Source organism: Pygocentrus nattereri, chromosome 7 (assembly GCF_015220715.1).
Source record: "Pygocentrus nattereri isolate fPygNat1 chromosome 7, fPygNat1.pri, whole genome shotgun sequence".
Taxonomy (NCBI): Eukaryota; Metazoa; Chordata; class Actinopteri; order Characiformes; family Serrasalmidae; genus Pygocentrus; species Pygocentrus nattereri.
In genome coordinates this window covers 46,890,468-46,902,295 of record NC_051217.1, presented here as the reverse complement: position 1 = coordinate 46,902,295, position 11,828 = coordinate 46,890,468, and the positions used below count along the sequence as shown (strand labels likewise).

The window sequence follows — 11,828 nt, the reverse complement described above, 5'->3', positions numbered from 1 at the left end:
TTAATGAAACGGCGCAATTAAAAGCATAAAAAACAAAGATATTCCACAACCCCGGGAATACGAGATCATTACCAAAGATATAAAATCCAAGGGAAAAAAGCAAATTATTACAAATGCAACTATATTTCTAATGGCTTTTATCTCTCCCCCCCCCCCCCCCCCCCCCTCCCCCTCCTCCTCCTCCTCCTCCTCCTCCTCCTCATTTAATGGTTGTCTGTAATCTAGAGACGATGCCTCAAAGTGTGAAGTGGCCCAGCCACCGTATTTATAATCCTGTGAGACAAATCATGAAATAAATAAGCTTCCATTAAGAAAATGGAGACCAGATCATAATTCATTGGTCACACAAGCATCACCAGGCACGTAAGATCACTCGCTATGGTTTTCTGTTCCTCGGCTGGTTTTCATCACGATCAGAGAGCTGCAGGCGTTTAACAGCTCCCGCTACAAAATATACAGAGACTTCTCAAAACAGTGGTCCGACTCTTTGGATCGTCCAGTGTGGTGGGTTTTCGTGGTGTTGTTGTTTCTAACAGTCCAGCATCTCTCGCTGTTCGGATCAGCAGGTCACACACACAGTCGCAGGTCTCACACACTCACACTGACACACACACACACACACACACACATACACACACCCTGTAGAAACACACAATACAGTGAATTAGCTGCACAGGTTAAAACATTCGGCAGTGCATCTCTAAACTGGACACATGCACAGGGTTCGTACATCTGAGCCGCTTCCGACTTATCCAGCGCCAGAAAAAATTCCAGGATCAGCATTCGGGTATTCCAGGACCAATTTTATAGGATCCCAAATTAAAGTTTAACATGCTGATGATTTTAAACTATGAGCTGCTTGCAAAGACGGACAGAGACAGAGTCCACACGACACACACACCGAATATTTATGAAATAATATATAATATATATATATAATATTTATAATCACTTGGGGCTTAAACAATAAGCGGGACCCCCTCTTTGAGACTGAGTGTGATGTAAACGTGTAGACGTATAACGTGGCGTGACGAACTCGCACCAAATCAGTCCACCAACCTCTGAGTGTTAAACGACTACTTCAGAATCCACAGGGCGGCTCCGGCAGCCGACGCTCACCGTGTGTCGATTCTGGGCTTACGTTATCTGGCTAAACTGAGAAACCCTGCTTAGTGAAGCGACTCTCCCCTCCCAGTCCTGCTACGACAAGCTGAAGCAGGCGAGTTCACGTGGCTCTCGGGTTTCTCGGCGCTGCTGCTGCGCTGTAATCAAGACTCTCACCTGGTCACTGCACGTTCTCAGGTGCGCCGTTTCCATAACCACCTTTCGATTTCATCTGCGCCTGCACCGAGTCCACCTTATCAGAACAACATCAGAAAGAAACAGAAAGTTACGCATGATGATGGCAACACACAGAAAGCTTGTTTATTGGTGTCCAGTTTCAGTGCCCTGAGCTCTGTCCAGTCAGGAGACTGACCACGAACACAGACCACAACACTACCACTGAGTCTCCGGTCCAAAGCGCCCAGGCACACAAACGAAACCAAGAACGCTTTTCGTGACATCACTCATTTACATACATTTGCTTATTTATATATTATATTATATATATTACTTATATACTTTAGCCCCGCCCATTTCTGCGGAAACTGTCCTCGGTCTGCGAGGTGCGATGGAGGGTGGGGCTAAACCAGCAAATGTATGTAAATGAGTTGTGACATCACAAAAGCAGTTGTTTAGTTTTCATACATGGCCTGATTGGACCGAAGAGCAGAGCAAAAAAAAAAATCAGTTCTGAATTTTTGTGATGTCACAACAACTCATTTACATACAAGCAAGTCTGTTAAAATGAATTATAATTTTTTTTGTTACATAAAACACCACAAACGTTATAAAAGGACATCAGAGGGGGGAAAAAATAAAATGCAAGAAAAACGTAAGACACTGGCCCTTTAAGAACAGTTATTACACCGTTATTACAGTTTTATACTGATCACCTTCTCTGCAACTGTACATGCTGGCATGTACCTGAGAACAGCCCGGATGCCTTTTACTACACTGTACACTTTACTGTGTACATATCTTGACAAACCCTCTATTTTTCTGGCATTTTAAGCGACGTAGCCTCCTCAATTTCTACACACCAGCTTGTAAACATCCTTAAATCAGACCTTCGGTTACTGTAAAGGCCATAAACTCGTCTATATTTGGAACTGACTGACTTGGACTTCCTCATGACACATTCGCTCATAAAGATTTATGTCACGTCTGTCGTCTGAAAGCTGCTGCTGTGCTTTGTGTGGATGTTTTACGACGTGTGGAGCAACAGAACCAGTCCAGAATTACTTGGAATAAAGTCTCAAAGCCTCGCATCCAAATTAACCCATTCACGGCCGACAGAGTCCATTTAGTACGAGGTGAAGAAAATAGCAGAGCTCGGTCCAAAGTGTGTTTTTAGACACGCGAAGGGCTCGATGAGTCTTCACGGGTCTATACAGAACCACAGAACCCCTGAAGAACCAGGAGTGTTTACAAACGACATCAAACTCTTTTATTAAATGAAACAAAACGACAGTTTGTTGTTTTATGAACGTTTAACTGTGACGTGCGTCATGTTTCGTACCTTTGTCCACAATAAAATTTGGGCTTTCTAATTTTAAGGATGATTTTAAGCGTGAAATTGTCCTTTAGCCATAACGTGTTTGACGAATTTGAGAAATATTTTCAGACTTTTATTTTCAGAGTTTTTAGGAAGCATATGGACAAAAGGAGATTCAGCACTTCACGTACGGACATGAATGGCTTAATATCCATTTAAAGGAATAATTCAGTAAAAAAATCTCTAAACTCATTTTTCATCAGCCAAAACATTCCGCTTCTTCCGCTTCTTCCGCTTCCTGCTTGGGCTCTGAGGCTCGTACTGCTAGCAGACAGTAGAAGTCAATAGTCACCCAAATCGTTTCTCTAAATAAATCCCCAAAACGTTCCTCAATCGGCTCAAACCGCTTCCTTAAGGCGGCGCAGGCCTGTAGACGTGGTTTTGGACCCAGCGTGACTCACCGAGGGCCAGAAACATAAACTTCCTCAGAGGCAGTTACGCACAAAGCAGGATGGACCTCAGATCAGATGCCTCTAAATTTATCAAGGTCATTGTCACAAATGCTGATTCTAGATCAGCGCCTGCGGCTCCTGAGGTGCACAGATTCTGCTGCCTAAGGCGGGGGTCCACAGTTTAGAGGTCACCGTGAGGCACACACGGTCAAAACCACATCTACAAGCCTGCGCCACCTTAACGAAGCCCTAGATGTGGTTTGAGCGGACGGAGAGACTTTTAGGGATGAATTTTACAGAAATGCGATTTGGGTGACTATTGACCTCTATTGTCTACTGGCTACATTACCCTTGTAACTCCAGCGCTAAACTAAGAAAGAACAAGTTGGACTCCTGACGCGTCTTGGCTGATGAACTACATGCGGGGTGGGTGGAACTCTGAGTGAGTTTGATTGGTCACTGAACGATTCCTTTAATCCTATATTAATCCATTAACGCCCATAATGTATAACGTTAAATCTTCTTTTGTCCATCTGGCGTCTTCAGTCCGAGCACAATTCTCTATACGTTAGATTATATCTGTCCCAGCTAAAGAGAACACTGCTCGCTGTGGGGGCCTGTCTGACGGAAGGGCTCTCTGAGCGGTCGTAATACACTTGAATGAAAGCCCTGATTGATGGGAACGCTGGGAAAACTATGAGTTTTCCGACTCTGGACCTCCTACTTCCCACCACAAATTTTTCACACAACCTCAACTGATAGAGTTTGCAAAAAGAGAGCTTGTTTGGCTGCTGTGAGAGCGCACAGACCTCCTGAAAAGCTCCGACTCGTTTCATTAGTGCTTCATTTACTTACAAATATCAAATATTTACATAAAATGTAAATATAAACGTGGAGGCAGGTCACAGGCTCTCACTGATTTTTAAACTGTCTGCACAATCAAAAAGTAAAGTTTTTCAGAGCGGTTGGGTGTGAAACTCTCTGTTCTAGATAAACTGACCGAGTCAGAGCCGCTCACAGTGGTGGTGATAGGAACCAGACGTCCCTCTAAAAGCTCCTCACAGTGGTGGTGATAGGAACCAGACGTCCCTCTAAAAGCTCCTCACAGTGGTGGTGATGGGAACCAGACGTCCCTCTAAAAGCTCCTCACAGTGGTGGTGATAGGAACCAGACGTCCCTCTAAAAGCTCCTCACAGTGGTGGTGATAGGAACCAGACGTCCCCCTCTAAAAGCTCCTCACAGTGGTGGTGATGGGAACCAGACGTCCCTCTAAAAGCTCCTCACAGTGGTGGTGATAGGAACCAGGCGTCCCTCTAAAAGCTCCTCACAGTGGTGGTGATGGGAACCAGACGTCCCTCTAAAAGCTCCTCACAGTGGTGGTGATGGGAACCAGACGTCCCTCTAAAAGCTCCTCACAGTGGTGGTGATGGGAACCAGACGTCCCTCTAAAAGCTCCTCACAGTGGTGGTGATGGGAACCAGACGTCCCTCTAAAAGCTCCTACAGAAAGTTCCTACATGAACTGGTTCTGAATTCACTGCCTGATGACTGAGACGCTGTTTTATGAGAGTTTAGAGAACTTCAACTCCATTCATGGTGGAGGGAGACATGCAGGGCGCTGTGCGGCAAAATAGTCCCCAAAGAAAACTCATTATTCCAGATTTTCCACTGTTTTCCATCATCAGCATTCCATATAAGCTCAGAAGACTCGTGTAGGTTCTCTGGTGGTTCTGGATGGTAAATAAAGTGTCTATATCTGTGTTGTAGTCATGACGACGCCTGGTTCCCATCACCACTGCTGTAAAGACGTCTCACACCAAACCTTCTGAATGACTCTGACTACACCTCACACACCTGATTATGGGGGAATTTTGAAACATTGCGGAATTCCCCTTTAAGTAAGCACCAAAAATGACATATGAAATCAAAGGATTCTTCTCAGAATGACTAAACACACAATTATCCAGGTTTCCCTTCTGCAATCTGTGATATTATAAACAGAAACAGAAACCATTTCTAAGCCTTAATCACTTTGTTGATCACCGTTAACTCCTTGTTCTGGCTGCCTGTGGGTGGAAGTAACATTACACAGCTCTTAAAAGACTCCGTGGAGGAGTTATGAGTCACACGGTCATTCAAGTGGATTAACTTCCCAGCAACTTCCCAGTTTGGTCATAAACGCCTATAAAGCCCCCAGCATTGGGCTGGGGAGCAGTCTGTTCTCTGGAGTGATGGAGCTCCATCCAGTATCTTTGGGATGAGTTGGAGATCCAGAACTGACCATCCAATATCAGTACCTGACCTCAGCAATGCTCAATCAAATCCTCACAGCAATGTTCAACATCTAGAACCCTTTACTCTGGAGTTTACAGACTTCTGGACAGACAGTGAACCCGAAGCTCAGGCCCTGCTGGTGAAGGTCACACGGCAGTGTAGTTATTACAGATGCACGACTGTGATCGATCAGATCAGATCAGTGTTTGGTGACTCACCGCTCCTAAACCCATCCCCATGTCCCCCGAGCCCACGTGCGTCATGTGAACGAAGTTGGTGGGTTCTCCGATCATCGACCGATCTATCCTCCGCCTCCTCTTCTGCAGAGAACAAACACAAAATAAACTAATAAACAAACAAACAAACGAAAAAATAATATCAAAACTGATTCATCAGGACAGTCAGCGCGTTCACTCCCGTACAACGGACTCGGTTTATATCACAATACCTACATTTAGAGTCGGTTATTCATTCAGTCTAATGAGAAACTGTAGAACAGACTCGGTTTATATCACAATACCTACATTTAGAGTCGGTTATTCATTCAGCCTAATGAGAAACTGTAGAACAGACTCGGTTTATATCACAATACCTACATTTAGAGTCGGTTATTCATTCAGCCTAATGAGAAACTGTAGAACGGACTCGGTTTATATCACAATACCTACATTTAGAGTCGGTTATTCATTCAGCCTAATGAGAAACTGTAGAACGGACTCGGTTTATATCACAATACCTACATTTAGAGTCGGTTATTCATTCAGTCTAATGAGAAACTGTAGAACGGACTCGGTTTATATCACAATACCTACATTTAGAGTCGGTTATTCATTCAGCCTAATGAGAAACTGTAGAACAGACTCGGTTTATATCACAATACCTACATTTAGAGTCGGTTATTCATTCAGCCTAATGAGAAACTGTAGAACGGACTCGGTTTATATCACAATACCTACATTTAGAGTCGGTTATTCATTCAGCCTAATGAGAAACTGTAGAACAGACTCGGTTTATATCACAATACCTACATTTAGAGCCGGTTATTCATTCAGTCTAATGAGAAACTGTAGAACGGACTCGGTTTATATCACAATACCTACATTTAGAGTCGGTTATTCATTCAGTCTAACGAGAAACTGTAGAACGGACTCGGTTTATATCACAATACCTACATTTAGAGCCGGTTATTCATTCAGTCTAATGAGAAACTGTAGAACGGACTCGGTTTATATCACAATACCTACATTTAGAGTCGGTTATTCATTCAGTCTAATGAGAAACTGTAGAACGGACTCGGTTTATATCACAATACCTACATTTAGAGCCGGTTATTCATTCAGTCTAATGAGAAACTGTAGAACGGACTCGGTTTATATCACAATACCTACATTTAGAGTCGGTTATTCATTCAGTCTAATGAGAAACTGTAGAACGGACTCGGTTTATATCACAATACCTACATTTAGAGCCGGTTATTCATTCAGCCTAATGAGAAACTGTAGAACGGACTCGGTTTATATCACAATACCTACATTTAGAGCCGGTTATTCATTCAGTCTAATGAGAAACTGTAGAACGGACTCGGTTTATATCACAATACCTACATTTAGAGTCGGTTATTCATTCAGTCTAATGAGAAACTGTAGAACGGACTCGGTTTATATCACAATACCTACATTTAGAGCCGGTTATTCATTCAGCCTAATGAGAAACTGTAGAACGGACTCGGTTTATATCACAATACCTACATTTAGAGCCGGTTATTCATTCAGTCTAATGAGAAACTGTAGAACAGACTCGGTTTATATCACAATACCTACATTTAGAGCCGGTTATTCATTCAGTCTAATGAGAAACTGTAGAACGGACTCGGTTTATATCACAATACCTACATTTAGAGTCGGTTATTCATTCAGTCTAATGAGAAACTGTAGAACAGACTCGGTTTATATCACAATACCTACATTTAGAGTCGGTTATTCATTCAGTCTAACGAGAAACTGTAGAACGGACTCGGTTTATATCACAATACCTACATTTAGAGCCGGTTATTCATTCAGTCTAATGAGAAACTGTAGAACGGACTCGGTTTATATCACAATACCTACATTTAGAGTCGGTTATTCATTCAGTCTAATGAGAAACTGTAGAACGGACTCGGTTTATATCACAATACCTACATTTAGAGTCGGTTATTCATTCAGCCTAATGAGAAACTGTAGAACGGACTCGGTTTATATCACAATACCTACATTTAGAGTCGGTTATTCATTCAGTCTAATGAGAAACTGTAGAACGGACTCGGTTTATATCACAATACCTACATTTAGAGCCGGTTATTCATTCAGTCTAATGAGAAACTGTAGAACGGACTCGGTTTATATCACAATACCTACATTTAGAGTCGGTTATTCATTCAGCCAAATGAGAAACTGTAGAACAGACTCGGTTTATATCACAATACCTACATTTAGAGTCGGTTATTCATTCAGTCCTAATGAGAAACTGTAGAACGGACTCGGTTTATATCACAATACCTACATTTAGAGTCCGGTTATTCATTCAGTCCTAATGAGAAACTGTAGAACGGACTCGGTTTATATCACAATACCTACATTTAGAGCCGGTTATTCATTCAGCCTAATGAGAAACTGTAGAACGGACTCGGTTTATATCACAATACCTACATTTAGAGCCGGTTATTCATTCAGTCTAATGAGAAACTGTAGAACGGACTCGGTTTATATCACAATACCTACATTTAGAGCCGGTTATTCATTCAGTCTAATGAGAAACTGTAGAACGGACTCGGTTTATATCACAATACCTACATTTAGAGCCGGTTATTCATTCAGCCTAATGAGAAACTGTAGAACGGACTCAGTTTATATCACAATACCTACATTTAGAGTCGGTTATTCATTCAGTCTAATGAGAAACTGTAGAACGGACTCGGTTTATATCACAATACCTACATTTAGAGTCGGTTATTCATTCAGCCTAATGAGAAACTGTAGAACAGACTCGGTTTATATCACAATACCTACATTTAGAGTCGGTTATTCATTCAGTCTAATGAGAAACTGTAGAACGGACTCGGTTTATATCACAATACCTACATTTAGAGTCGGTTATTCATTCAGTCTAATGAGAAACTGTAGAACGGACTCGGTTTATATCTCAATACCTACATTTAGAGTCGGTTATTCATTCAGTCTAATGAGAAACTGTAGAACGGACTCGGTTTATATCACAATACCTACATTTAGAGTCGGTTATTCATTCAGTCTAATGAGAAACTGTAGAACGGACTCGGTTTATATCACAATACCTACATTTAGAGCCGGTTATTCATTCAGTCTAATGAGAAACTGTAGAACGGACTCGGTTTATATCACAATACCTACATTTAGAGTCGGTTATTCATTCAGTCTAAAGAGAAACTGTAGAACAGACTCGGTTTATATCACAATACCTACATTTAGAGTCGGTTATTCATTCAGTCTAATGAGAAACTGTAGAACGGACTCGGTTTATATCACAATACCTACATTTAGAGTCGGTTATTCATTCAGCCTAATGAGAAACTGTAGAACGGACTCAGTTTATATCACAATACCTACATTTAGAGTCGGTTATTCATTCAGTCTAATGAGAAACTGTAGAACGGACTCGGTTTATATCACAATACCTACATTTAGAGTCGGTTATTCATTCAGCCTAATGAGAAACTGTAGAACAGACTCGGTTTATATCACTATACCTACATTTAGAGTCGGTTATTCATTCAGTCTAATGAGAAACTGTAGAACGGACTCGGTTTATATCACAATACCTACATTTAGAGCCGGTTATTCATTCAGTCTAATGAGAAACTGTAGAACGGACTCGGTTTATATCACAATACCTACATTTAGAGTCGGTTATTCATTCAGCCTAATGAGAAACTGTAGAACGGACTCGGTTTATATCACAATACCTACATTTAGAGCCGGTTATTCATTCAGTCTAATGAGAAACTGTAGAACGGACTCGGTTTATATCACAATACCTACATTTAGAGTCGGTTATTCATTCAGTCTAATGAGAAACTGTAGAACAGACTCGGTTTATATCACAATACCTACATTTAGAGCCGGTTATTCATTCAGTCTAATGAGAAACTGTAGAACGGACTCGGTTTATATCACAATACCTACATTTAGAGTCGGTTATTCATTCAGTCTAATGAGAAACTGTAGAACGGACTCGGTTTATATCACAATACCTACATTTAGAGCCGGTTATTCATTCAGTCTAATGAGAAACTGTAAAACGGACTCGGTTTATATCACAATACCTACATTTAGAGTCGGTTATTCATTCAGTCTAATGAGAAACTGTAGAACGGACTCGGTTTATATCACAATACCTACATTTAGAGCCGGCTATTCATTCAGCCTAATGAGAAACTGTAGAACGGACTCGGTTTATATCACAATACCTACATTTAGAGTCGGTTATTCATTCAGCCTAATGAGAAACTGTAGAACGGACTCGGTTTATATCACAATACCTACATTTAGAGTCGGTTATTCATTCAGCCTAATGAGAAACTGTAGAACGGACTCGGTTTATATCACAATACCTACATTTAGAGCCGGTTATTCATTCAGTCTAATGAGAAACTGTAGAACGGACTCGGTTTATATCACAATACCTACATTTAGAGTCGGTTATTCATTCAGTCTAATGAGAAACTGTAGAACGGACTCGGTTTATATCACAATACCTACATTTAGAGTCGGTTATTCATTCAGTCTAATGAGAAACTGTAGAACAGACTCGGTTTATATCACAATACCTACATTTAGAGGCGGTTATTCATTCAGCCTAATGAGAAACTGTAGAACAGACTCGGTTTATATCACAATACCTACATTTAGAGTCGGTTATTCATTCAGTCTAATGAGAAACTGTAGAACGGACTCGGTTTATATCACAATACCTACATTTAGAGTCGGTTATTCATTCAGTCTAATGAGAAACTGTAGAACGGACTCGGTTTATATCACAATACCTACATTTAGAGTCGGTTATTCATTCAGCCTAATGAGAAACTGTAGAACAGACTCGGTTTATATCACAGTACCTCATAGTTTCCCATCAGGCTGAATGATTTTTACCTGTGTTCTGTAAACCTGCCCGACCTCACAATCGTATGGCCCAATTATGGGCGGAGCCTGACCCGTTTAAACGAACCTCAGAAGCTTCGTGTTTGGTCTGAGACTCACCGGCTGGGGCTGTTCGGCGACGCAGCAGCTGAAGCAAACCCAGAACTCCGTCATGTCGAGTTAAAAAGGCTAAAACTACAGCTATTTCCTCCCTGACACACGCTCGTCTTCTTCCTCGGAATACGAGGCTTTTTGTCTGTCTTATTCGTCTTCCTGCTCAGCGCTCCACAGCCGTGTGCCGGAAGACGATTGCGCCGAAGGTTCTGAAGACGGGCGTTCCTCACCAGCGCTGTCACTCACACAGACACATTCACTCACACACTCGCGGCTTCAGCAGGTCCACCTCCCCTGAAACAAACAAACAAACAGCTGGCATTAAAGACATCCAACAGGGTTTCCGCCTCGCCGCGAGTCGTTATGAGGCTGCGTCAGGGCTGGGCAGGCCCCCTGCACATGACACGCCTGTGGTCTGGGTGACATTTCCTTACAGCAGTCTGGAGGCCCACAGGCGGCCTTTATTTACATCAACAGCACAAGTGCTGCTCATTCACGCCCCGAAGAGAAGGTCAGGATCTTCACGGCTTCTGTAACATCTACCCAGACACAAGAGGTCGTACCCGTCAGCACAGCAGTCCAGCTACAGCCAACCAAACTCAGCAGCTCAGAAATGGGAAGAACGTGCTGGTTTTACTGTCTACCACCTACTCCATCTCTTAAAAATATGCTCCTTTAGCGAAAGACATGAGGTGACGTGCTACACATCACCATCTGCGGCTCTCTGACGGCGAAACGGTCCTACAGACTGATGGAGAACGGGCTGCTGTCGGATCAAAACCTTCGCATCTCCAAAACGCCAACTTTACAGGAGAAGGGAAAAACCTACCTTACTTTTAATACAAGTCAATGGAACCAGACGTCTTTCCAAGCGATTCTGGGTCATTTCTGTTGGTCCATTTATCATGAAATTCACACACAACATATAAGACCCCGGGTACTTTCAAACTGTCAAAAACTGAAAAATGACACAAAAAAAGGGAGATACGAGGTTTTCTTCTGACAGCAGTGATACGGCTCAGCACCCGAACAGGGCTCTTCTGCGGTTATGAGCTCATCACAATGCTCGGAACCACAGAAGATGCTCTTCAGAGCCCTTTTCAGAACATACAGCACGTTCTCCGCCGAGCTGAAGGACCATTTAAGCACGAAATAGCTGTAGACAGAAATCAGGGCTCTAAACGGAGCCGCTGTCATCACCGAAGAACCGTCTTAAACCGCTTTAACGGCGTGAATT

The 11,828-nt window shown here is 42.3% G+C and overlaps 1 protein-coding gene across 2 annotated transcripts in view; it reads right to left on the bottom strand.

The window, feature by feature from the left end:
• Positions 1-530: 530 nt before the first annotated feature.
• LOC108412682 (CDC42 small effector protein 2) overlaps positions 531-11,828 on the bottom strand; it is a 12,024-nt gene continuing 726 nt past the window's right edge. For both annotated transcript variants that reach the window (XM_017684817.2, XM_017684818.2), the window contains exons 2-5: positions 10,598-10,885; positions 5,543-5,644; positions 1,282-1,357; positions 531-639 (exon numbers count right to left, since the gene is read on the bottom strand). In XM_017684817.2, coding sequence (XP_017540306.1) covers positions 1,286-1,357; positions 5,543-5,644; positions 10,598-10,651 — 228 coding nt within the window. In that variant the 5' untranslated portion in view covers positions 10,652-10,885 and the 3' untranslated portion in view covers positions 531-639; positions 1,282-1,285. The remainder of the gene's footprint in view (positions 640-1,281; positions 1,358-5,542; positions 5,645-10,597; positions 10,886-11,828) is intronic.